The 27,496-nt window shown below is 45.7% G+C and overlaps 1 protein-coding gene across 1 annotated transcript in view; it reads right to left on the minus strand.

Moving 5' to 3' along the window:
- The window catches only part of TEX11 (testis expressed 11), a 479,256-nt gene that overhangs the window by 68,919 nt on the left and 382,841 nt on the right, over window positions 1–27,496 (minus strand). The window contains exons 22-23 of the mRNA XM_054718924.1: window positions 19,140–19,210; window positions 4,319–4,435 (exon numbers count right to left, since the gene is read on the minus strand). Of these exons, the coding sequence (XP_054574899.1) occupies window positions 4,319–4,435; window positions 19,140–19,210 (188 nt within the window). The remainder of the gene's footprint in view (window positions 1–4,318; window positions 4,436–19,139; window positions 19,211–27,496) is intronic.

Genomic DNA, 27,496 nt, shown 5'->3' on the forward strand with positions numbered 1-27,496 from the left:
ACACAGACACCAGTGGGGTGAGAGCATGAGTGTTTGGGGGTGGGGGGTTATGGGGGGGCTAAGGACACATATGTAAGACCTTAATCAATAAAGAAAAAAAAGTTACTACAAAGCTACAATAATAAAATCAGTGTGGCATTGCCACAAGGATAGACACAGATATCAATGGAATAGAATTGAGTTTCTAGAAATAAACCTTTTCATGTATGGACAATTGATTTTCAACAATGGTCCCAAGATAATTCAATGGGAAAAATAGTTTTCAAAAAATGGTCCTGGGACAACAGGGTATTCAAATGAAAAAGAATAACTCTGGCCCTAACTGGTTTGGCTCAGTGGATGGAGTGTCGGTCTGCGGACTGAAGGGTCCCAGGTTCGATTCTGGTCAAGGGCATGTACCTTGGTTGTGGGCACATCCCAGTAGGAGCTGTGCAGGAGGCAGCTGATCGATGTTTCTCATCGTTTCTAACTCTCTATCTCTCTCCCTTCCTCTCTGTAAAAATCAATAAAATATTTTTTTAAAAAAAGAATAACTCTGGACTCTTATCTTATACCACCCATAAAAATGAACTCAAAATGGATCATAGACCTAAATGGTAAGAACTAAAAATATAAAACACTTAGAAGAAAACAGGGATGAACCTTCAAGACATTGGATTAGGCAATGATCTTAGACATAAAACCAAAAACACAAGCAACAGCAAGAAAATAAATAAAATGAGCATCATCAAGATTAAAAATGTTTCTGCTTCTGGAGGGACCTGGAGTGTGTTGTGCTAAGCGAAATAAGTCAATCAGAGAAATACAAGTATCACATGATCTCACTCATATGTGGAATCTAAAGAACAAAATAAACTGATGAACAAAATAGATCTAGAAATACAGAAACATGGAACAGACTGTGGAATCTCAGAGAGAAGATGGCGGAGAATGGATTGGTGGGAAGAGATCAACCAAAGAACTTGTATGCATATATGCATAACCCATGGACACAGACAATAGGTGGTGAAAGCTTGGGGTAGGGTGTGGGTGTGGGCTAGAAGGGGTCAATGGGGATGAAAGGGGACATCTATCATACTTTCAACAATAAAGATAAAAATTTTTAAAAAGAGTAAAAATGGTTAGTGCTACTATTAAGCATAGTGCCTGTATTATATACTTAAAATTTGCTTGGGTTAGATCTTATGTTAAGTGTTCTTAACACATATACACACAAATAATAATAGTAATAATAATTATAAGGATGGGAAAAAACTGGGAGATGATGGATATATTTATGGCCTTAATGGTGGTGATGGTGTCATGGGTGTATATTTATCCCTAAACTCATAGAGTTGTATTCATTAAATGTGTACAGTGTTTTATATGTTAAACCATACCTTAATAAAGTGGTTTTAAAAAAAGAAAAAATAAATAAATAAAAATGTTTGTGCTTCAAGGGGTACTAGCAATAAAGGGAAATGAAAACACATAATGGGAAAGAATAGTTATAAATTATATATGATAAAAGCCTAGTATCAATATATTAATAACTATTAAAATTCAATAATAAAAAGACAAATATCTTTATTAAAATGGTAAAAAAAATCTGAATAAACATTTTCCAAAGAAGGAAAAGATGCTCAACACCTTTTGTCATTAGTCATTAGTAATGACATCATTAGTCATTAGGGAAATGCATATCAAAACTGTAATGAGATAGCACTTCATACTCACTAGGATGGCCATAATCCAAAGGACATAATAGCAGTGGTAGTAATAAGGTGAAGAAAGTGGAATCATCATCTATTGTTGCTGGGAATGTAAAATGGTGCAGCTGCTTTGGAAAACAGTCTGGTAGTTCCTCAAATGATTTAAACATAAAGTTACAATATGGCCTAGCAATTCCACTTGTAGGTATACACTCAAAAGAAATGAAAACACATATCCACAAAAAATTTGGACATGCAGCATTATTAATTATATCTGAAAACTGGAAAAACCCCAATATCCATCAATGGATGAATGGATAAACAAAATGTGGTATATTCATACAATGGAATATTATTTAGCCATAAAAAGGATTGAAGTATTGGTCCAAGCTACAACATGGAGAACCTAAAAAACATTATTGAAAAATTATAAAAGGAGCCAGTTATAAAAGACTATAAATAGTATGATGACATTTACATGAAATATCTAGATAAGGAAAATCTATAGAGACAGAAAGGAGCTGAGTGGTTGCCTAGGGTTGGTGGTAGGGATGGAGGAACAAGTTCTTAAATGAGATTGTGTTGATAGTTGCACAACTCTGTGAATATTCCAAAAATCATAAAATTGTATATTATAAATGGGTAAATTATAAGGTATGTTAATTATACCTCAATAAGTCTGTTAAAAATAATCTAGGACATGGGTCAGGATACTTTTCTGTAAAAGGCCACAGAATAAATATTTTAGACTTTGTCAGACACACAAACTCTCTTTCACATATTGTCCTATATTTTCATTTATAATCTTTTACAAATGTAAAAACCATTCTTAACTCTGAGGGTATAGAAAAATAGACCATAGGCCTGATTTGGCCAGTTAGCAGTAGTTTATCTGCCCCTATTGTAGGAAAAAGATGTGGTTTCTTGATAAATTACAATTATTATATTTTTAAAGCATCTCTCACTTCCGCCTAACACATACTCAGGAAGAGACAATGTTGATAAAATTATAAAGGATAGCTACAGTCCTTCATCATCTATTTATTTGGAAATATTCCACATTATGAGGATTTATAGAACAAGAAACAGATGTATTTAGTAGAATCCAACAAATCCTGATTAGAAAGACAGAGCATCATTCATAGAGACCGAACTTAGATGGTGAAAGGCAGAAGTGCATCTTCAATTACCTAAATAGAAATCCTTTCAAAGGCAAAGAAAATTATATAAGGGTTACTAAAATAGTTCTTAGGAAATAACAGGGTGTGCAAGAGAAAGAACAGAAAAAAATGAACAGTTGTTAGAAACAAACAAAATAATTAAGAACTGTACTTAAGAGTTTGTGAAATTTCCCTCACATCAATTTGTACTGAGATACAAAATTTAATAACGTCAGGACTACCAACTTAAAAGGAAAACTTTAAAGAAGCTAAAAGCACTATGCAGAAACAATATGCTATTACTATTTTTTAGTAAAGCACAAAAATCTTTTTAAAAATTATATTTTATTGATTTTTTACAGAGAAGAAGGGAGAGGGATAGAGTTAGAAACATCAATGAGAGGGAAACATCGATCAGCTGCCTCCTGCAACACCCCCTACTGGGGATGTGCCCGCAACCAAGGTACATGCCCTTGACCGGAATCGAAACTGGGACCCTTGAGTCCGCAGGCCGATGCTCTATCCACTGAGCCAAACCAGTTAGGGCACAAAAAAATCTTATTGAGAATAAAATTACATTTGCCCTCACTTGTTAAAAAGCAGAATTGTTGTTTTTTTGTTTTGCTCTGGGGCACATAGATTCTTTTCTCATTTTCTTTTATAATGGAAAGGTTTCTAAAAGGAGGATGTTTTACTCCTCAAGGATAAGAACTGTCTTTTTTATTCCTAGTATTTAGCAGAGTGCTTGGTACTCAAATGTTTTCTGAGTTGTACTCAACAAGGGAAGAGAAAGGAAGAAAAATGTGTCAGCAGAAATCTGAGAGTTTGTTCCAGATCTGAAGAATCATATATGAAAAAAAGAGATTAACCAAAGAGAATAACCAGGCAAGAAGGATTTATATCAATTGGAAAGAAAAGAAGCTGGAAAATATGAGAAATTGGGAAGGCTTTTTGTTGTTTTTGTCTAGGCAAAAGAAAAAAAAGTAGATAATTCAGGCAAAGGTAGGAATTCTGTCTTCTTGTTAAAATTGGGTTGATAATAAATATTTAAGGACATGGGCCAAAGAAAGCAAATGCAATTGAGCAAAGAACAACAAGACACAAATAATTTCAGATGGCTTATCAAAGCTGCAGGAGTAGAGGAGTTCTTCCTTAAAGAATATGTGAAAGGAAACAAAAGAGAAACTCCTATGGACCACATATGATCACAGGGAGACGATGAAATTAAAGAGTATTTAAAAAACAGATTTGGAAAGAGTGGTCTATTTCAAGGGACATTTTAAAAGAAGTGACATTCAATCTTTTAAAAAGAAGCCAATATTTTTAAAAGGCAACCTTTAGATGGTGCTGAAAGGAAGGAAATAATTCTTTAAAGAAAATTAAAAAAAAAAAAAACTGCATCAGGGAAGGCAAACATACCAAATAGCACACTGAATGCTTGTGTTTTATTTGAAGGTAGCGCATTACCTGTTCAAAGGCTGTTGAAGCTTTTCTCCCTTGCTCTAGATCAACTGAAGCTGCCATCAGTAAACATGTTTTCTGTGCAATCAGAATTACTTGATCAGAAGGACAAAACTGGGACAGCTGATAAGAAATAACCAGAACATTAATGAATAGTGAGAATTCTGCCAAGTGAACACAATCAGAATGAAAATCAGCAATATTCTGTCTGAATGAGAAAATTCATCTGGAAAAGCACATCTCACTTTAAAAATGATATAGACTATAATATTAATTTACAATTTCAATTTTATATTACTTTCCATTGTTTTTAAGCACCTGTCTAGAGATAAAATGATTGATTTCTTCATAATTTTCCTACCTTTCCCAATGATAAGTACTGTCATTTGGCCCTGTATTTCTATTTAGTGATCTATTTCTTGGTATATGTGTTAATTTTTAAGTGTTTCCCTCTCCCCCCAGCAAATAGATTTCCCTATTGTATTGTGTAGAACTGAAATTAGTCCATATATTGCCATGGTTGAAAGAGACAATGCCAAATCTTGACAAGCATTAGATATAACCTCATCATTAAACCTTGTCCTCTAACTTTAGGAAAAAACTCCGATTTGTATTAAAATAAAACTCTAGACCACTTGGGATTTTCACATGGAATCCTACTAGTGCTACAACATATGTCAAAACTAAAAGCAATTTATTTCACTTAATTAATTAAAATTATACCTAAACTTCCAAAGACTATTTCTTTTTTTTTTCATCTTAATCTTTATTGCTGAGAGTATTACAGATGTCCCCATTCCCTCACCCCCATTGCCATCCTCCATCCAGTTCTTGCCCCACCCCAGGCCTTCACCACCATATTGTCTGTGTCCGCAGGTAATGCATATCCTATCTAATAAGGAGGGATTATGCTAATTGACCATCATGCCCTCACAAAGATGGTGGCGCTCAGAGCCAATAAGGAGGGAATATGCTAACTGACTGCCTCACCCTCAAAGATGGCAGCGCCCACAGCCACAAGATGGCGGCGCCCAGTACCCTCAGCTCTGTGCGCCTGCCTATGGAGTCCCCCAGTCACCTCAGCCCCCCAGCCGCCCAGGGCCGGCCCGAGGTGCAGGCAAGCCTCAGATGGCGGCTGCCCAGCCGACGCCCGAGGTGCAGGCAAGCCTCTGATGGCGGCTGCCCAGCTGACGCCCGAGGTGCAGGCAAGCCTCTAATGGCAGCTACCCAGCTGCCCAGGGCTGCCAGGGGCTCAGGTAACCAGGGCTGGCCAAGGCTTGCACTGCTGGCAGTGGCAGCAGCAGAGGTGTGATGGGGGTGTCTCCTTCCCCTGATCGCTGGGTCGCCTCCCGCCCCTGAGGGCTCCTGGACTGTGAGAGGGGGCAGGCCGGGCTGAGGGACCCCCCCACTCCAGTGCATGAATTTTCATGCACTGGGCCTCTAGTATACATACAAGATCTATGGTTAATCTCTTCCCACTGCCCTGCTTCATTCTGAGATTTGTCCGTCTGTTCCAAGTTTCTAATGCCTCTAGTTCAATTTTATTCATCGCTTTATTTTGTTCATTAGATTCCTTGTTCATTTATTTTCATTTTTAGATTTAATTGTTGATAAATATGTATTTATTGCCATACAATGTCTTTATATTTTTGGATTCTTTTTCTTTTTTGTTCTGATTGGGTGATTTATCCTTCCTAAAATTCCAAATCGCTGAATTGATAGTTGGTATCCCTTCTCTACTGTTGATTCCCTGTAAATTACTCTTCATTTATAGTTAGTGTATGCTTAATTTCTGACTGGTCCTTTTTCATGTCTTTGATGTACTCAGTAAGGTTCTTAAAATTCTCACTCAGATCCTTGAAATTCTCACTAAGTCCCTTGAAGCTCTCATTAAGCATCCTTATAATAATTATTTTGAACTCTGTATCTAGTAGTTTGCTTGCATCTACTTCATTTGTTCTTTTTCTGTAGATTTCTTCTGTTCTTTCATTTGTGACATGTTTCTTTGCCTCCGTATTTTGGCTGCTTCCCTGTGTTTGTTTCTATGTATTAGGAAGAGCTGATATGTCTCCTGAAATTGGTAGAGTGGCCTTGTGTATTAGGTATCCTGTAGGGCCAATGGCTCAGCCTCCCCAGTCATCTAAGCTGGGCATTCTAGGTGCACTACTGTGTGGGTTGTGTGCACTGTCCTGTTGTAGTGGAGTTTTAATTGCTGCCATTGGCATCACTGAAAGGAATTAATCCCTAAATCAAGTGCCTGTGAGGACCAGCTGCAACTATAGTGGAGGAGCTGCTGTGTAGGAGACACGCCTATGGAGCAGGACTTGCTTCAGTGGAGCTTTGGTGTTCAGTGAGTCTTCCCCTTGAATATGTTGCTCATGGATGTGTAGAGTTGTAATCTGATATAGTCTGACGCTGCCCCCTGGATGCACTAGCCCTGTAGCCCCGCTGGAGGAGTAAAGTTAGCCACAGCCTGTGCCCTGCCTGGGGTCACCTGTCAGGACTTACAGAGTGATCTGCAGATAGCTGCTACTTGTGTTGGACTTGGAAGTACCCAGGAGAGGCCAAACTGTGAAGTAAAGCAGGCTGTTGCTAGTGCTGGGCCAGGGGCCTCTTACTGAGAGGTATGGGGCACACTGATGCCAGCTGCTGCTTGTTTGAGAGATTTTAGGAAAATCTGAAGCCTGAGCCTGGACAGGCCATTCATATGGAAAAGCTGCAAACAGCTCCGGTGGGGCTGCAAATTGGGTGGGGTAGGGTCTTGGAATCACTAGGGCAGAGGGAACAGTGTGAGGCAAACTGATAGAGACTCAGATTTGTCATTTGCCAGTTAGTTCTGCTGCAGGGGAGGTATCAGCATAGGAACAATGACCCCTGAGGGCACCACTGTCTGAGAGAAAGCCACCCCCTAGTTCTTGCTCTGATGTGAAGACAATCAGGTTCCTCTCTGTATGTCCCTGGATCCCCGCAAGCCTGAACCCCTGCTCTGGAGCTTAGAGGGAGTGTGTTTGAGGAAGTCCATGCACTGGCCCTTTATGAGGGACTGCTTGGGTCTCCAGCAGCCTAGATGTCACTCAGCTGGTTTTTATACCCCCAAATTACGGGGACTTCTCTTCCCAGTACTGGAACCCTGGGCTGAGGGGTCTGCTTGGTGCTGGGACCCCTTGCTCCTCATGGGAGGCCTCCACAGCTGGGATATCCCTCCCAATTAAAGTAACACTCGATGTGAGTGTCGGCCCAGCCCTTTCTGAGCCTCTGCCTCTCCTAATAAGTCTTTCTTTAATTCTTTAGTTGTAGGACTTCCATTCAGCCATATTTCAGAAGCTTCTGAATAATAATTGCATTTTAGTTGTAATTTTGATGTGGTTGTGGGAGGCAATGAATACCACATTTATCTATGAGGCCATCTTGGTTCTCTCTCTAGTTGTTCTTCCAATTATAACTTAGTCCCATCTGTTCAGTGTATCAGCCATACTCATATCTAATATGACATAATAGTGTCTACTCCATATGTTCTTAAAGAAAGTGAGATCATCTTTAATGTTCTAGTTTCCTTTTTCATTTCACTGTTTTCCTTCTCTTCTTTTTTCTATAACCCTTATTTCTCTTTCCTTTTCTTATTCTCTTCACTTTCTTTTGATATTCCTTATTATATATTCTTTTCTTTATCCTTCTTTCTTTTCATAGTCCCTTTTCATTTATTTTTTTTTGTCTCGTCTTTTGTTATTTTTTGTTTGTTTCAGTTCTTGTTGTTGCTGGTTTGTTTTTCGTGTGGTTTTTGGTTTTGTTTCTTGTCTTGTTCTGTTAGCATCGTCTGTCCGAGATTTACTGAGAAATATTGTGCTGGCTCGAGGATGGTCTGAAGGATTGAATTCCATGTTCAAATCATCGATGTTCTCCCGGTCGCTGATGTGCTGCAGGTTGCAGCCCGTGTCCTCGCGGCTCAGGTCAGTGTCGGGCCCGTAGGAATCCAGCCTTGAGTGCGCATTCCTCCGGAGCTTGGGGCTGGACGACACGCAGCACGAGGTAGTGTTCCCCATCGTTGGCGGCCCAGAGCCCGCGGCGCTCGCTGGGCTCCCGGGGTGGACGTAGAGCGACCAGGGATGGACGGAAGTGCAGTCAGCAGCTGCGGCAGGGGCTTGCCATGGGTGACGGGTGGGGATGGCGACCAGCGGCGGCGGGCGGCTCCCTCAGCCTTCGCGCAGCCCTGGGGGCCGAGGAGCACCCGACTGCGGGACTGCAGCCACCGCGCCGGCCTCACCCCGCCATGACCCTGGCGGGCGCTGCGCCTTGGCCCTGGCGGGCCGCCTCCACGTGCTTCCCGCTAGGCGCCCGGTCCCGGCAGCAGCCTCCGCAAGAGGTTCCGGTTCAAGCAGCAGAGAAGCGAGTCAGCGGGAGCGGCGGGGCGGGGGTGGCAGGGGAGGCGGGGCCAAAGACTATTTCTTAATCTTCCCAAATGTTTATGACAATCATCATCATCACTGAATTAATAGCATTTCAAGAAACCCAATCTCTCTAGGTCTCAAGTTACTAGTAGTCTTATCTAAGACCACAGAGTTGTACTAGTGTTCTCTCTAGTTTGAAAACTCTTACCATTTAATCAATATAGCAAACTGTATACTCCTGAATGTGTATGAACAATATTCTTTTTAAAATATATTTTTATTGATTTCAGAAAGGAAGGGAGAGAGAGATAGAAACATCAATGATGAGAGAGAATCATTGATTGGCTGCCTCCTGCATGTCCCACATTGGGGACTGAGCCAGCAACCTGGACATGTGCCCTTGACCGGAATAAAACCTGGGACCCTTCGGTCCGCAAGCCGACACTCTATCCACTGAGCCAAACCAGCTAAGGCTGAACAATATTCTTTAGTGTATCTTCTTTTATTCTTTCATCAGTCCTTGTTTTTCTTTCTGGCATTTAACTTCTACCTTGGAGGTGAATAACTTTAAACATGCTTATAATTGGAAAACAAGCTCACAAATTTTTACATACAGAACCTGCTCTAGGAAAAATTACAAAGTAGGCCCAAGCTTTTTAGCAACCTTTTTACTCCCTGTTGTCCCAAGATATCTATTCTATATTCCTATAGACTTATACTATATTCTTAAACCTTCCTAATATTTTGATAATTGACAAATTGTTAGAGGATTCCCCTCCTAAAGATAGTTATATTTTAATATAGGCCTCTCAGAGACTGAAATTTCTTCAAAGGCAAGTAAGTTACTTATGGAAGAACTTTAGGCTCCATGATGGTTGTCAGTGATATTTTGATATGGTGAGACCTGCTTCATGGTCTCACATTATACCCTATAGCACAGGTGGGGAACATCCAGCCCACAGGCCATATAAGGCCCTCAAAATCATTTCATCTGGCACTGCCAAGGCATTTGGGGTGAGTTAATTAAATGTTTGACCAAATATAGCAGGATAATTTTTAAGTTGATAGTTTTTTAGCATATTAGGCTTTTATTATCCTATCTAATAAAAGAGTAATATGCAAATTGACCATCACTCCAACACACAAGATAGCCGCCCACATGTGCTCAAAGATGGCCACCTCCATGTGGACACAAGATGGCCACCACAAGATGGCCGGCAGGGGAGGGCAGTTGTGGGCAATCAGGCCAGCAGGGGAGGGCAGTTGGGAGGTACCAGGCCTACAAGGGAGGGCAGTTGGGTGTGATCAGGCCTGCAGGGGAGGGCAGTAAGGGGTGACCAGGCCGGCAGAGGAGGGCAGTTGGGGGTGACCAGGCCTGCAGGGGAGGACAGTTGTGGGGGGGGGGGAGACCCAGGCCTGCAGCGTAGGCCAATCGGTGGGGACCAAGCCTGCAGGGAAGGGCAGTTGGGGGCAACCAGGCCTGCAGGGGAGGGCAGTTAGAGTTGACAAAGCCTGCAAGGGAAGGCAGTTGGGGGTGACCAGGCCGGCAGGGGAGGGCAGTTAGGGGCGACCATGCTGGCAAGGGAGGGCAGTTAGGGATGACTGGGCCAGCAGGGGAGGGCAGTTGGGGGTGACCAGGCCTGCAAAGGAGGACAGTTAGGGGCGACCAGGCTGGCAGGGGAGGGCAGTTAGGGATGACCAGTCCAGCAGGGGAGGCCAGTTAGGGGTGACCAGGCCAGCAGGGGAGGGCAGTTAGGGACAATCAAGCCGGCAGGGGAGCAGTTAGGAGTTGATCAGGCTGGCAGTGGAGTGGTTAGGGGGCAATCAGGCAGGCAGGCAGGCGAGCAGTTGGGAGACAGCAGTCATGGATTGTGAGAGGGATCCCAGATTGGAGAGGGTGCAGGCTGGGCTGAGGGACCCCCCCCCCCCGTGCACGAATTTTGTGCACCAGGCCTCTAGTATAGGATAATGACAACAGGAAATTTCTAGTTCTGAAATTTGGTCCTGAAGTAATATACTAGGAAATGTCCCCCAGATGACAATTATAAAACATAATCCAAAAGACAATATAATGCAGGACTTGTAGACACTGGTGAATATTGAGTGGTGAGAGAAGGGAAGGTGAGGTGGATGTAGGATAACTATTCACAATCACTTTAGAATCACTTCATTTTTCTTCCAACTCCCACAACAGAAAGAATAAAAGTAAAAAATTATCATTCAGTAGTTTTTTGGCATAAATAAAGCACATTCTTATGGAAATATCACCTCTGTTCTGAATGGTCATATTAATTATCAGAAAGCCTGCTTCCAGCATAAGGACATTTGTGCTTAATTCTCTGCATTGAGAATTTGACATTTTTCTAACCAAAGTTTTATAAAGACTAAGTTCTTGTGAACTTTGTTTTCAATGAATCATTACATATAAGTTGTTTGCAAATAATAATTATGGATTCATAGTGCCCCATTTTCTTCTTTAAAAAAATTATTTTATTTTTTAAATTATTACAAGTAGTAGTACATATGTCTCCTTTTTTCCCCCATTGACCTCCCCCTGGCCTCCCCTACACCCGTGGCATATGCCATCACCAGCCCCCTAGTGTCTTGTGTACATTGGTTATGCTTATATGCATGCATACAAGTCCTTCGGTTGATCTCTTAACTCCCCCCCCCCCGAAACCCTCCCCTTCCTTCCTGCTGTAGTTTGACACTCTGTTTCATGCTTCTTTGCCTATGTATCTATTTTTGTTCATCAGTTTATAATGTTCTTTATATTCCACAAATGAGTGAGATCATATGGTATTTTTCTTTCACTGACTGGCTTATTTCACTTAGCATAATGCTCTCTAGTTCCATCCATGCTGCTGTAAATGGTAAGAATTCCTTCTTTTTTATAGCAGCGTAGTATTCCATAGTATAGCTATACCACAGTTTTCTAATCCACTCATCTGCTGATGGGCATTTAGGTTGTTTCCAAACCTTAGCTATTGTAAATTGTGCTGCTATGAACATAGAGGTGCATATATCCTTTCTGATTGGTGTTTCCATTTTCTTGGGTACTAGAGGCCCGGTGCATGAAATTCATGCACGGGGGGGGGGATTCCTCAGACCAGCCTGCACCCTCTCCAATCTGAGACCCCTCGAAGGATGTCCTACTGCCTGTTTACAGGGACCAGGCCTAAACCGGCAGTCAGACATCCCTCTCACAATCCAGGACTGCTGGCTCCAGCCGCTCACCTGCCTGCCTGCCTGCCTGATTACCCTAACCACTCTACCTGCTGGCCTGCTCACCCCCAACTGCCCCCACCGCCAGCCTGCTCGCCCCCAAATGCCCCACCGCCAGCCTGATCACCCCCAACTGCCCCCCTGCTGGCCTGATGGCCCCAACTGCCCCTCCCTGCCGGCCTGCTCGCACTCACCTTCCCTCCCCACCAGTATGCTCACCCCCAACTGCCCCCCTGTTGGCCTGCTCACTCCAAACTGCCACTCCCGCTGTCCTGATCACCTCCAACTGACCCCACTGGTGACCTGCTCACCCCAACTGGCCCCCCTGCTGGTCTGCTTACCCCCAACAGCCCCTGCCATCCCATCCTGGCCTGATCACCCCCCGGCAACCCAAGGTCCCAGCCCCTCCTTTTTTTATTTTTTATTCTTTTTATTATTATTTTTTCTTTATTGATTAAGGTGTCACATATTTGTCCTCATCCCTCCATTCCCATCCCACACCCCTCCCCACGCATGCCCCCACCCCCCTGTTGTCCTTAACCATTGGTTAGGCTCGTATGCATGCACACAAGTCCTTTGGTTGATCTCTCCCCCCTACCCCCACCCTGCCCTACCCTCCCTCTGAGGCCTGACAGTCTGATCCATGCCTCCTTGTTTCTGGGTCTGTTCTTGTTCATCAGTCTATGTTGTTCATTATTTCCCCTAGATGAGTGAGATCATGTGCTATTAGAAATACACTTACAAGAACCGAAAATGAGAAAAGCAATAATGGTTATGCTGACAGGCAAATGAATCAGTCTGTAGTGAGTTTATTTCTGGGCCAACAGTTCTTTTGAGACCCAATTTCAATGTCAAACAGTTCCTCATGTGTACATGTCAGCAGTGACATTTCAGTTCTGGATGGTGGACAAATGGTGGTAATGCAGGTCCAACTCCCTCTGGTTTGGTCTCGCCCGGACCCAGGGGCACGGCCTCACCCAGACTCAGGGGCGCACGGCCTCAGCCAGACCTGGGACCCAGCATCACCCAGGCCCCGGGGTGCGTGGCCTCACCCGGACCCAGGGGCGCGTGGCCTCACCCCAACCCAGGGGCGTGTGGCCTCACCCGGACCCAGGGGCGCGCGCCAGCCCCTCCTTTTTTCTTTCTTTCTTTTTTTCTTTTTTTCTTTTTTTATCAGCGCCTCTTTGAGCTGAGGTCAGGGCCAGCTAGAAGCAAGTATCTAGGATTTATTTATTTTCTATAATTGAAACTCTGTAGCCTTGAGCGGAGGCCAGGGCCGGTCAGGAAGCTTGGCTTCCTCCATCGCCGGGGGCAACCCAAGCCTCCTGCTCTTTCCAGCTCTGTGGTTGCTGCCATTTTTGTTGGGATTTATTTATCTTCTATAATTGGCATAAAATTAGAAATCAACTACATTAAAAACAATCACAAAAATTCAAACTCTTGGAGGCTAAATAGCATACTATTAAACAATGAGTGAGTTATCAAAGAGATCAAAGAAGAAATAAAAAACATCCTGGAAACAAATGACAATGAAAATACATCAATCCAAAATCTATGGGACACAGTGAAAGCAGTCCTGAGAGGGAAGTTTATAGCATTACAGGCCTACCTCAAGAAACAAGAAAAACTGGTAATAAACCATCTAACACTGCAACTTGAAGAATTAGAAAGAGAGCAACAATAACAGCCCAGAGTGAACAGAAGGAAGGAAATAATAAAGATCAAAAAAGAAAAAAATGTCATAGAGACCAAAAAACAATGCAAAAGATTAATGAAACCAAGAGCTGGTTCTTTGAAAGGATAAATAAGATTGATGAACCTCTAGCCAGGCTCACCAAGAAGCAAAGGGAGAGGACCGAAATAAAAAAAATCAGGAAGGAAAGAGGCGAAATAACAACAGACCCCACAGAAAAAGAAATAATCATTAAAAAATACTATGAGAAACTCTATTCTAACAAACTGGTCAACCTAGAAGAAATGCACATATTCCTAGAAAAATATGACCGTTCAAAACTCAACCAGGAAAAATGAAAAAAATCTGAATATGCCGATAACTATGGAGGAAATTGAAACAGTAATAAAAAAACTTCCAGAAAACAAAAGCCCTTGACCAGTTGGCTTCACAGGGGAGTTTTATCAAACATTCAAAGAAGAAATAAAACCTATCTTCCTCAGACTGTTCCAAAAAAGTCAAGATGAAGGAACACTTCCAAGCTCTTTCTACGAAGTCAGCATTACCCTAATCCTAAAACCAGATAAAGACAATACAAAGGAAGAGAATTACAGGCCAATATCCCTCAGGAACATAGCTGCCAAAGTTCTCAATAAAACTCTAGCAGTTCAAATCCAGCATTACATTAGAAAGATCATACACCATGACCGAGTGGCATTTATACTGGGGATGCAAGGATGGTACAATATCCACAAATCAATAAACGTGATACACCATATAAACAAATTGAGAGATAAAAACCATATAATCATATTGATTGATGCAGAAAAAGCATTTGACAAAATCCAACACCCTTTCTTGATAAAAACTCTCAAGAAGGTAGGAATAGAAGGATCATACCTCAATATAATAAGTTGATAATTTTGTATGGCCCACGAATGATGTTATAAATATCCAAATGGCCCTTGGCAGAAAAAGGTTTCCCACCTGTGCCCTGTAGGGATCAAATTCTCTAGGACATTCATGCTTAGACAAATATTAAAAGTTTCTACATTAGGAGGAACCAAGATGGCGCCATAGGTTAAACACCTAACCTGCAGCCAGGCACAACAATTTCAAAAATACAACTAGAGGTCAGAACGGACATCGTCCAGAACCACAGGAAAGTTGGTGGACTGAAATGCCCACAGCTGGGGGGAAGGAGAAGGCCACAGGGACAGTCGGGGAAGCCGTAAAAGCCTGAGGTATGGAGAAACGGGCGGAGACACGAGCACACGTGCCTGCGGGGAGGATGGAACCGGAGAGGAAGGGGTGGCTGATGACCTGGCCGGCGTTCACTGGCAGGAAGGAGATAAAGGCTCCGGAGTGCGCTGAGCGCCGGCTCCGATTGCACTGAACCCCATTCTGGGCGAAACCCTGGGAAACTCACTCACTTTCGCAACTCCGCCGCCCCCGCAGGCCGCCCGGCCCGGGACGCTGGGGACGCCGCTGCACAGCGGCGGCGCCCAGAGCCCGGCGGCCTCCCAGCACCCGTCCCCTGCCGCGCAGCACCCGCGCGCCTGGTGCCGCGGGTCGCGCGCCCCGCACACCGGACGGAGGCCCGGGCGCCCTCTCCGTGAAACTCCCGGCAGCGCTAGACTTCAGTAGAGTTGACTGAATTCAAGGGATTAAGAAGTACAAATTGGGGGGGACGCCGCGGCGGCGACGCCCGGAACGCGGCGATGGCAGTGCCTGGAGCTCGGCGGCCGCCCAGCGCCCGTCCCCGCCGCGCGGCCCTCGCGCGCCTGGTTCCGCGGGACGCGCGCACCGGACGGAGGCCCGGGCGCCCTTTCCGTGCACCTCCCGGCGGCGCTAGACTTCAGTAGAGTTGACTGAAATGAAGGGATTAAGAAGTACAAATTGGGAAGTTTGAAAAAGATGGCGGCGGAGGTTAAAGGCTGTTCTGTTGCCTCGCACCCAGCGAAATCGGAGGGGATGAGGTGTGGAGGCGCGTGGGTCTGGCTGGTGGCGGGGGAAAGGGGCTTTTGTTCCAAACCTAGGGGAGATTAGCTCTCCATCACCCTGAAATCCATCTTCTGGCGAACCGCGGGAGACCCAGATGCCTGCGGGGAGAGGTGGGACTCTTGCGGAGGTGCGCCCTGCAATCAGTGTTTGCTGCGCTGGAGTGCGGAACGAGGGGACTTAGATACGTGGAAGGCAGAAGGACCAGACTCACAGCCATCGCGGCTCGCCGCACCATGGCCTGTTGGCGCCCTGAGACCCCGCCCCGCCCTGGGACCCGCCCCGCACGTTTTGAAGACCTGCCCCGCAAGTCTTGCAGGCACACCTGCGCCCCAAGCAATGGCTTATGCATGTGGGTGGCCTGCCCTCTGGCAGCGGACCAGATGAACTGCTGTTCTAGTCAGACTGCTCCAGGGCCACTCAGACAGGAGGAAGAAACTACAGTTTTTGCTGTAATCCTTGCTGAGTGCCTAAGGCAGTAGCTGATCTACACCCCATTGGAGACCCAGAAACGAGGGCATCTAGTGGTCTGTGGGAGATGACACCAGATTTCAACCACGTGCATAAGGGACACATTCAACAGGAATATTCAGTGAGCGCCAAAGCTTTGCTGCACCAAGACCCGGCCCATAAACGTGTCTCCTGCACAGCAACTCTTCCTTTATAGACAAAGAGAGCCCCCCCAGTGACACCAACAACAATCAAGACTTAACTATACAAAGGAGGACCAAGATGGAGGCATAGGGCGGAAGCCTGATTGTTGCCTACCACAACAACTTTGAGACTACGACAAGAGAGCAGAGCAGACACCATCCAAGACCACCATAGGGCTGGCTGAGTAGATGCTCTACAACTAGAATTAAAGAGGGGTATGTGGGATGATGTTGATGCCGGTGACCCAAAGACCACACTTTAAGAACTATGGCTCAGGCGACACAAAAGAACTATGGCTCAGGCGATACAACAGCGGCCTAGAACGTGCTCGGCGCAGTTCCCCCGGCGGTCTCCGGCTGAGGGGACGGCTCCACTGGCAGCCAAGCACGGACAGACGAGCCCCTATGAGACATGGGGTGGGAGACTCCACGCTTGCTGACCTCCGAGTCCGTCAAGAATCTCAACGCCCCGTAAGCGGCCAGGTGCGCATGCTCGGCGACCGGCCACCGATGCAGACCCAAGGGCCGACGCAGCAACGCCAGACCGGCCCACCACCCTGCACCGGGCGCACCGGAGCTTCGCCGAGCCGCCGCCCGACGAGTTCTGCAGCAGCCATACTGGAGCTCTGGAAGGATGGCCAGGGGAATTGCTGAGGGGGGATTGACTGGCAGGAATTGGGATCAGGAAGACGGGGCTCCGCTGAGACCCGGGTGCGGGCGGGGTTGCGCGCCTCTGGGCTCGGGTGTGGTCACACGCCTCTGGGTATAAGTGAGGCCTCACGTCCCTGGGTCTAGGTGAGGCCACATGCCCCTGGGTCCAGGTGAGGCCGGACTCCGGGTCCGGGTGAGGCCATGTGCCCCTGGACCCGGATGACGCTGGATCCCATGCCCGGGCGAGGCCAAGCGCCCCTGGGTCTGGGAGAGCCCACACACCCCTGGGTCCAGGCGAGACCATGTGTCCCTGGATCCGGGTGAGACCTCGTGCACCTAGGCCTGTGTGAGGTCACGTGCCCTTGGGTCTGAGAGGCCAAGCGTCCCTGGGTCCGGGTGAGACCATGTGTCCCTGGATCCGGGTGAGGCCGCATGCACCTAGGCCCGGGTGAGGCCAAGTGCCCCTGGGTCTGGGAGAGGCCAAGCGTCCCTGGGTCCGGGTGCGACCATGTGTCCCTGGAGCCGGATGAGGCCTCGTGCACCTAGGCCCGGGTGAGGCCACGTGCCCCTGGGTCTGGGAGAGGCCAAGCGTCCCTGGGTCCGGGTGAGACCATGTGTCCCTGGATCCGGGTGAGGCCTCGTGCACCTAGGCCCGGGTGAACCCAAGTGGCCCTAGGTCTGGAAGAGGCCAAGCGTCCCTGGGTCCGGGTGAGACCATGTGTCCCTGGATCCGGGTGAGGCCTCGTGCACCTGGGCCCGGGTGAGGCCACGTGCCCCTGGGTCTGGGAGAGGCCAAGCGTCCCTGGGTCCGGGTGAGACCATGCGTCCCTGGATCCGGATGAGGCCTCGTGCACCTAGGCCCGGGTGAGCCCAAGTGGCCCTGGGTCTGGGAGAGGCCAAGCGTCCCTGGGTCCGGGTGAGACCATGTGTCCCTGGATCCGGGTGAGGCCTCGTGCACCTAGGCCCGGGTGAGCCCAAGTGGCCCTGGGTCTGAGAGAGGCCAAGCGTCCCTGGGTCCGGGTGAGACCATGTGTCCCAGGATCCGGGTGAGGCCTCGTGCACCTAGGCCCGGGTGAGCCCAAGTGGCCCTGGGTCTGGGAGAGGCCAAGCGTCCCTGGGTCCGGGGGAGGCCATGTGTCCCTGGGTCCGGGTGAGACCATGTGTCCCTGGATCCGGGTGAGGCCTTGTGCAACTAAGCCCGGGTGAGCCCAAGTGGCCCTGGGTCTGGGAGAGGCCAAGCACCCCTGGGTCCGGGTGAGACCATGTGTCCCTGGATCCGGGTGAGGCCTTGTGCAACTAAGCCCGGGTGAGGCCACGTGCCCCTGGGTCTGGGAGAGGCCAAGCGTCCCTGGGTACGGGTGAAGCCAGATCCTGGGTCTGGGTGAGGCCGTGCGCCCCTGGATCCATCCGGGTGAGGCTGGGTCCCAGGCCCGGGTGAGACCACGCGCCCCTTGGGTATGGGTGAGGCCACGTGCCCCTTAGTCCGGGTGACGCCGTGCCCCTGGGTTCGGCCGAGACCAAACCAGAGGGAGTCGGACCTCCATTACCACCATTTGTCCACCATCCAGAGCTGAGGGGTCAGTGCTGACATGTACACATAAGGAACTACTGGACATTGAAATTGGGTCTCAAAAGAACTGTTGGTCCAGGGGGAAGCTCGCTACAGATTGATTCATTTGCCTGTCAGCATAACTATTATTGCTCGTCTCACATTCAGTTCTTATTAGTATATATCTAGTGACATATGATCTCGCTCATCTAGGGGAAATGATGAACAACATAGACTGAGGAACAAGAACAGAACCAGAAGCAAGGAGGCATCGATCGGACTATCGGGCCTCAGAGGGAGGATAGGGGAGGGTAGGGGGAGGGTGGGGGGAGGGGGAGAGTTCAACCAAAGGACCTGTATGCATGCATATAAGCCTATCCAACGGTTAAGTTCAACAGTGGATTGGGGCTTGGGTGGGGAGTGGGGTGGGATGGGAATGGGGGGATGAGGACAAATATGTGACACCTTAATCAATAAAGAAATTTAAAAAAAAATTAAAACAAAAATATCAGTAACAAATATTATTTCAAAATACAATTTTTCTAATTTTTATCATGTGATGCAAATAAAACCTTGTTTATAATAAAAAAAAAAGTTTCTACATTAAAAGCCAATCCCACTCTGTATTTAGCCATAATGGTGATATTCCTGTTGTAGTACATGAATGAGATACTTATTAGAAGAGACTTACCTTATAAGAAAGAATGAAAAACTCTCTCATTGTCACTGGGTCTTTGCTACATTGCACAGCCAAATTCCAAGCTGAAAGGTAACATGAGATAATACAGTTATGAAAAGTAACTGCTTAACACTTACCATTATAATCTCTACTAGTGGCCTGGTGCACAGATTTGTACACATTGAAAGGAAATTGGAAGAAATATTTTAATATTACTATTCACCATCCTATATAATAAAGAGATGATATGCAAATTGACCATCACACCCTCGTACAAGATGGCCGCCCCTATGTGGTTACAAGTTGGCCGCCCCCATGTGGTCATAAGATGGGTGGCCCCATGTTGTCACAAGATGGCCACCCCCATGTTGTCACAAGATGGCCACCACAAGATGGCCAGCAGGGGAGGGCAGTGAGGGGCGACCAGCCTGGCAGGGGAGGGCAGTTGGAGGGGACCAGGCCTGCAGGGGAGGGCAGTTTGGGGCAACCAGGTCGGCAAGGGAAGGCAGTTAGGGGTGACTGGGCTGGCAGGTGAGGGCAATTGGAGGGGGCAAGGCCAGCAGTCCCGGATTGTGAGAGGGATGTCCCACAGGGATAGGGCCTAAACTGGCAGTCGGACATCCCCCGAGGGGTCCCAGATTGGAGAGGGTGCAGGCTGGATTGAGTACACCTCCCACCAGTGCACAAATTTCATGCACCGGGCCTCTAGTTTCTCTATAATAGAAGTGTCAGAGATGGAAGAAAATTAGTAAAATGTATATAAAAATAATAAATAAATTGATTAATAAATAAACAATAACAACATGATATAACAACAAAGACATGATATAAAAACAACAAAAACATGATATAAAAATAAGAACATGATATAAAAACAAAAACATGATATAAAAAGAACACTGATAAAAACAATGACTGATAAATTGATTAAAATTATTCTAATATCTCCCTGTACATCACATTAAGAGTAAAAACACTTTCAGAGTGCTTGACTAATTTCCCTTGTGATGAAGTGTTTACAACTTTAACGTCACAGACTCTTTGAAATCGAGAGAAGGCAACATATAACTGACAGTGTCCAAAAACGGGTTCAGTTAAGAATATTCCTACTCTGTCTAGAGTTTGTCCTTGTGATTTTTTAATAGTCATTGCAAATACTGGCATCACGGGAAACTGTTTTTGAATTAATTTAAATAGGAGACTAGTGTCAGATGGAGACAAATCAATTCTTGGAATCAGAACAACCTCTCCCTCTGCAGATCCTGTTAATACTTCAGCTTTGATTATGTTAGGATGCAATCTATTGATACTAAATCTAGTACCATTACAAATACCCCATTTACTATTAAGATTTCTCAGTAGCATGATGATTGCACCTACTTTCAATTTTAATTTATGACACAGCATTTCCAAAGGAGTAATACTATTAAGAAATTTGATGGGGATATATGAAGATGGCTGCTGACAGGAAAGCAGGCTGCAAGATAGTGTGTGAGAAAACAAAAGGAGAGTGTGTGGACATACGGGGAGTGTCTATTTGTGAGTGAGGGACAGCTATATTCCAAGGGACTGTTGGGGACTGCTGGACTGGGTTCCCCTGACTGGGCAGACTCCACTGCTGCTGAAATCTCTCCTGGCGGGATCTACTCTGCCGCAGAGACTGCACTATCTTGAAGGGGAGAGTGGCTGTGATCAGAAGCCTAGCCTTACCTTTAATCGGGAAGAATAGGACACCTGCCGGGACCCTACAACCACAACACCCAGGGACCAGGTGCAAACCCACAAACACTGGGTCTCAATCAGCACGAATACAGGGACCCAGACGAGCTCTGCACCTTCTCACGGAGAGGTCAGATTTTGCCCAGAGAAAGGTGAGGTCTGCGATCCCTGCTGAAGGGAGAAAGGCATGCAGTGGGTTCTGGAAGTTCAGAGGGTTCCTTTTTCTCCACATCCTCACCAACACTTGTCCTTTGTCTATTTGTGTGTTTTTTTTTAATTTTTTAACTTTTTAATTTTTCAATTTTTTTATTAAGGTATTATATGTGTACATATTTGTTAATGATAGCCATTCTGACAGGTGTGAGGTGGTACCTCATTGTTGTTTTGATTTGCATCTCTCAGATGATTAGTGACTTTGAGCATGTTTCCATAAGTCTCTTGGCGTTCTAAATGTCCTCTTTCCAAAAGTATCTATTTAGGTCTTTTGCCCATTTTTTGATTGGGTTGTTTATCTTCCTTTTGTTAAGTTGTACGAGTTCCCTGTAAATGTTGGAGATTAAACCCTTATCAGAGATAACATTGGCAAATATGTTCTCCCATACAGTGGGCTTCCTTCTTGTTTTGTTGATGTTTTCTTTTGCTGTGCAGAAGCTTATTTTGATGTAGTCCCATTTGTTTATTTCTCCTTAGTCTCTCTTGCCCTAGGATCTGTGTCTGTAAAGATATTGCTATGGCATATGTCTGCAATTTTGCTGCCTATGGAGTCTTGTAGGATTTTTATGGTTTCCCATCTTACATTCAAGTCCTTTAGCCATTTGTTTGTTTTTGTGTATGGTATAAGTTGGTGATCTAGTTTCATTTTTATTTTTATTTTGCATGTATCTGACCAAATTTTCCAGCACCATTTATTAAAGAGATTGTTTTGAGCCCTAGCTGGTTTGGTCCAGTGGATAGAATGTCGGCCTGCAGACTGAAGGGTCCCAGGTTCAATTCCGGCCAAGGGCACATACCCAGGTTGCGGGCTCGATCCCCAGTGGGGGGCGTGCAGGAGGCAGCTGATCAATGATTCTTTCTCATCATTGATGTTTCTATCTCTTTCTTCCTCTCCCTTCCTCTCTGAAATCAATAAAAAAATATTAAAAAAGTAAAAAGATTGTTTTTACTCCATTGTATGCTCTTGCCTCCTTTGTCAAATATTAATTGAGCATAATGGCTGGCATCAATTTCTGGGTTCTCTATTCTGTTCCATTGGTCTATATGTCTGTTCATGTGCCAGTACCAGGCAGTTTTGAAAACCGTGGCTTGGTAATATAGCTTGATGTATGGTATTGTGATCCCACCAACTTTCTTCTTCTTTCTCAGGATAGCTGTGGCTATTCGGGGTATTTTTTTATTCCAGATGCATTTTTGGAGAGTTTGTTCTAGATCTTTGAAATATGCCATTGGTATTTTAATAGGTACTACATTGAATCTATAGATTGCTTTAGGTAGTATGGACATTTTAATGATGTTGATTCTACCAATCCATGAACATGGTATGTTCTGTCATTTGTTTATGTCTTCCTCTATCTCTTTATTCAACGTCCTGTAGTTTTCCGAGTAGAGGTCTTTTACGTCCTTAGTTAAGATTATTCCTAGGTATCTTAATTTTTTTTGGTGCAATGGTAAATGGGATTGGTTTTTTTTCCTTCTCTAAGTTCATTATTGGAGTATAAAAAGGCCATAGATTTCTGGGTGTTAGTTTTGTGCCCTGCTACATTGCCAAATTCATTTATTAGGTCTAGTAGTTTTTATGGAGTCTTTGGGCTTTTCTGTGTATAGTATCATGTCGTCTTTGAATAAGGACTGTTTTACTTCTTTTCCAATTTGGATGCCTTTAATTTCTTCTTCTTGTCTGATCGCTATGGCTAGTATTTCTAGTACTATATCTAACAGGAGTGGTGAAAGTGGGCATCCTTGCTTTGTTCCTGTTCTTACAGGAAATGTGTTTAGTTTTTGCCCATTGAGTATGATGTTGGCTGTAGGCTTGTCATATAGGGCTTCTATTATGTTGAGGTATGATCCCTCTATTCCCACATTGCTGAGAGTTTTTATCAAGAAAGGGTGTTGAATTTTGTCAAATGCTTTTTCTGCATCAATTGATATGATTATGTGATTTTTGTCTCTCAGTTTGTTTATGTGACTGATCACATTTATTGATTTGCTAATATTGTACCATCCTTGCATCCCCAGAATAAATCCCACTTGGTCATGGTGTATGACCTTTCTAATGTACTGCTGAATCCGATTTGCTAGAATTTTGTTGAGGATTTTAGCATCTATGTTCATCAAGGATATTAGCCTGTAGTTATCTTTTTAAATGGTGTCTTTATCTGGTTTGGGGATTAGGGTAATCTGGCTTCATAGAAAGAGCTTGGAAGTGCGCCTTCCTCTTGAATTTTTTTGAATACTCTGAGGAGGATAGGTTTTAGTTCTTCTTTGAATGCTTGGTAAACTCCCCTGTAAAGTCGTCTGGACCAGGGCTTTTGTTATTGGAAGATATTTGATTGCCGTTTCAATTTCTTCGGTAGTTATTGGCCAATTCAGGTTTTTGATTCTTCTTGGTTGAGTTTTGGGAGCTTGTATTGTTCCAAAAATACGTTCATTTCATCTAGGTTGTCCATTTTGTTGGAAGAGAGTTGTTCATAGTATTTTTTCATAATCGTTTGTATTTCTGTGGGACCGGTTGTTACTTCACCTCTTTCGTTTCTGATTTTGCTTATTTGGGTCCTCTCTCTTTGTTTCTTAGTGAGCCTGGCTAGAGGTTCATCAATCTTGTTTATCCTTTTAAAGAACCAGCTCTGGGTTTTGTTGATGTTTTATTTATTTATTTATTTATTTATTTATTTATTTATTTTGGTCTCTATGTCATTTATTTCCGCTCTGATCTTTAGTATTTCCTTCCTTCTGCTTACACTGGGCTTTTCTTGTTCCTCTCTTCCTAACTCTTGAGTTTTAGGGTTAGATAATTTATTACCATTGTTTCTTGTTTTTTGAGGTAGGCCTTTAGAGCTATGAACTTCCCTCTAAAGACTGTTTTCACTGTATCCCATAGATTTTGGATTGTTGTGTTTTGTCGTTTGTTGCCATGATGCTTTTTATTTCTTCTTTGATATCTCTGGTAGCCCAGTCATTGTTTAATAGCATGCTATTTGGCCTCCAGGTGTTTGATTTTTTTGATTGTTTTTATTGTAGTTGATTTCTAGTTTTATGCCATTGTGATCTGAAAAGATGCTTGATATGATTTCTATCTTCTTGAATTTGAAGAGACTTTGCCTGTGTACCAACATATGGTCTATCTTTGAAAATGACCCATGTGCACTTGAGAAGAATGTATATTCTGTGGCTTGGGGTGAAATGTTCTGAAGATGTCAATTAATTCCATCTGAACTAGTGTGTCATTTAGGATTGATATTTATTTGCTTACTAGGGTCCCAGTGCACAAATTCGTGCACCTTGAAAGGAACTGTGGGCTGTGAGGCTGTGGTGGGCACAGGGGTGGGTCTCGACCCATCCTCCGCACCCTGCCCGGCCCCTCCTGCTGCAGCCCTAGTCCCCTGTCTGCCAGCAGCCCCGCTTCCTCCGCCACCGCTCCCACTCACTGATGGCGCCGGCCCCACTCGCACCCGCTGACAGCGCAGAGCAATTGGGTTGGCGCTGGCAGCACGTGCAATCATGGCCAGTGCTGGCAGGCAGCATATGTGAGCAGCGGCTGCTGCCCAGATCACACTCAGCAGCAGGGGGAGGTGGAGAAGCCCTCAGGGGCGATTGGGGCTGGCAGCCGCCGCTTGCATCTGCTGACGGCACCTAGTGATCAGGGCCGGCAGTGGGTGCGAGCGGTGGCTCCGGTGTTGGCAGCAGGTGTGAGTGGGGCTGGCGCTGGCAGCAGGTGCAAGCACTGGGTGGGACCACGGAGTGTGGGAGCAAAGAATTTTCAGTAAGCACCAGAGGCTCGTCCCGTTGACAGCGATCGGTGCTCCACCTTGGTCTGGCACCCCCGCTCACCTGCTCCACCATCCTGTTGCGGCCAATGGCTGCCATGTTCCGCGCGTGCCCCCTGGTGGTCAGCACATGTCATAGCAACTGGTTGTTCTGCCGTTCAGTCTATTTGCATATTAGGGTTTTATATAGATAGATTTTTTGTTTAGAGGATTTGTCCAGTGGTGTTAGTGGGGTATTAACATCCTCTACTATGACTGTATTGCTGTCTGTCTTTCCCTTGATATCCTCCAGAAGTTTTTTTATATATTTGGGTGCTCTTGTATTGGGTGTGTATATGTTTACCAGTTATTTCTTCTTGTTGGATTGCTCCCTTTAGTATTATGAAGTGGCCTTCCTTATCTCTTGTTATGTCCTTCACTTTGAGATCTAATTTTCAGATATAAGTATTGCTACCCCAGCTTTTTTTTCATTTCCATTCTACTGAAATACCTTTTTCCATCCCTTCACCATTAGTCTGTGTGAGTCCTTTTTTTCTGAGGTGGGTTTCCTGTAGACAGCGGATATATGGGTCATGTTTTCTTATCCACTCAGCTACCCTATGTCTTTTGGTTGGAGCATTTACATTTAAAGTTATTATTGATAGTGATAGATCCTCCCTTCCCCCAACTGATGGATGGAGTATGACGTAAACTCCACCTGCAGCCGGACATTCCTGAACACCTTATATGGACTGTACATTGAACCACCAATCAGCACCTGCCATATACCCTAAGCCCCCAATTCCTAAATCCCTAGGCCCCTAACCATGTGCCTTACATGAAACCACCAATCAGCATGTGCTGAGTGCCTTAAGCCCCGTCCCCTCTTTTCCTCCCCTTAAAAGGCACTCTCACCCCGGCTATCTCTCTCTCTCTCTCTCTCTCTCTCTCTCTCTCTCTCTCTCTCCCTTTTGCCCTCTGGAAGGCGGCTGGCAGGGTGATCGCCAATAAAGCCTGTGTCCTGGTATCCCACAGTCTCCGGCACTCTGTTTCATCTTTCATCATGGTGCTGAAACTGGGTGAGCATGGAGTATCCTCGAACCTAGCCCCGAGCTTCTGACTCCTGCTCTGGCTCTGCTCGGTGGCATGGTTCTGAGTCGATTGGCCTGCTCAGAACACTTCTCAAACCCTGCCGTGCCAGGACACGTGGGAATCTCGTCGCTTCCTTCTAACCAGTAGGCTTCAGGGATTTTCCCAACCCCCCAACCCCACCCCGGTTCCCTTGACCTGGAAGGGCCTCAGAGTTTCCCGACTACGCGCTACACGTTCTATGTTATACTTTCTACTTTCTACGAAAGCCCAGGTACCTGGCCGGGAAAACTGTTCTACTCCACGGGAAAGGTTCAGGGTGACGACCTTGCAACCTTCTCTTGTCCTTTTTTCTACAGGTTGGCAGAGGGAAAAGAAGGACGCTTCTTATTCCTTCCCCAACTTCTCGGTGGCCCTTTCCATCCGGTCATGGGAACCCCTCAATCCAAACCCTCTCGTAACCTCAAAGAAGCTCTACCTGACCACAATATAAACTCGACAATGTCTCTCTGTGGCCTGAAAATTCCAATATCCTCCGATATCTAGATAATTTTGCCACCGGATTGGAAAGCGTTCGAGATCCCTACAAACAGGCTTCCCCCCCCTCCCGCTCTCCACCCTCGCTTGATCCTCCTCGTGAAGTCCTCTTTGCCCTCTCAAACCACTTTCTCTGTCTTCTGACTCTTTCAACCCAGTGGATTGTTTCTCTCCACGTGTCTCAATCTCGCCACCTCCTTACAATCCTAAACCTGTCCCTCTCTGACTAAACACTCTTTTTCCCAGGTCAACGCCGGAGTGCTGGAGTCGGTTTAGCCATTTTTTTTTCCTTTACACACACTGGTCCCACCCACTGACCTGCAGCTGCGGCGGCATTTACAGGCCCTTCCTCTCCCTCAGGGTGTTCACTTCCTGAGCCTCAGTGTCCCTGAAACGTCCCTCCTGGTCCCACCCTCATTTTGGGAGGCAGGATGGGGCATTTCTACCTCTGAGAATTCTAACAATCCCCCCCCCCTCCGCCTTCCCCTGTGCTCTCCGCCTTATCTCCGCTCCTGTGGCCTCCAGCAAACAAATTTAAAGGTGGCTGGCCATTTCCCTTCTTACTCTCTGACCTTTCTCAAATTGAAAAACGTCTAGACTCTTTCTCTTCAGACCCTCTTAACCAGCAGTGGCCTTCTCCCCAGTCCCTGAGCCCAAATCCTGAGAACCTGAGCTCTAAAACAGCCTTTCCATCTAACACTCATTCTCAGGCCCAAAGACTGCCTTCCTCAACAGCTTCTTCTACTCTCACGCCCACTCTACCTCTGAGGAAGGCAGCAGGAACTGAGGGCACACTCATTGAGTCCACGTCCCATTCTCTATGTCCAGCCTCACAGATTGAGAGGCATCTCAGGTTTCTTTTCCCACTGACCTGACCACCTTTATTCCCCGACATATACCGCAACTGCAGGTCCACAAACCCCTCAAAAAGACCTCGTTAACCTGACCTTTAAGGTCTTTAATAATAGAGACAAAGAGACCCAAATCCAAAATCAAAGACGAGATCAGGCCAAGGCTGAGGCCCAGTAGGGAGCCTTCCAGCTCCTAGCCACCGCTCTCATGAAC

Source organism: Eptesicus fuscus, chromosome 1, assembly GCF_027574615.1.
Source record: "Eptesicus fuscus isolate TK198812 chromosome 1, DD_ASM_mEF_20220401, whole genome shotgun sequence".
In the NCBI taxonomy this organism is placed as follows: domain Eukaryota; kingdom Metazoa; phylum Chordata; class Mammalia; order Chiroptera; family Vespertilionidae; genus Eptesicus; species Eptesicus fuscus.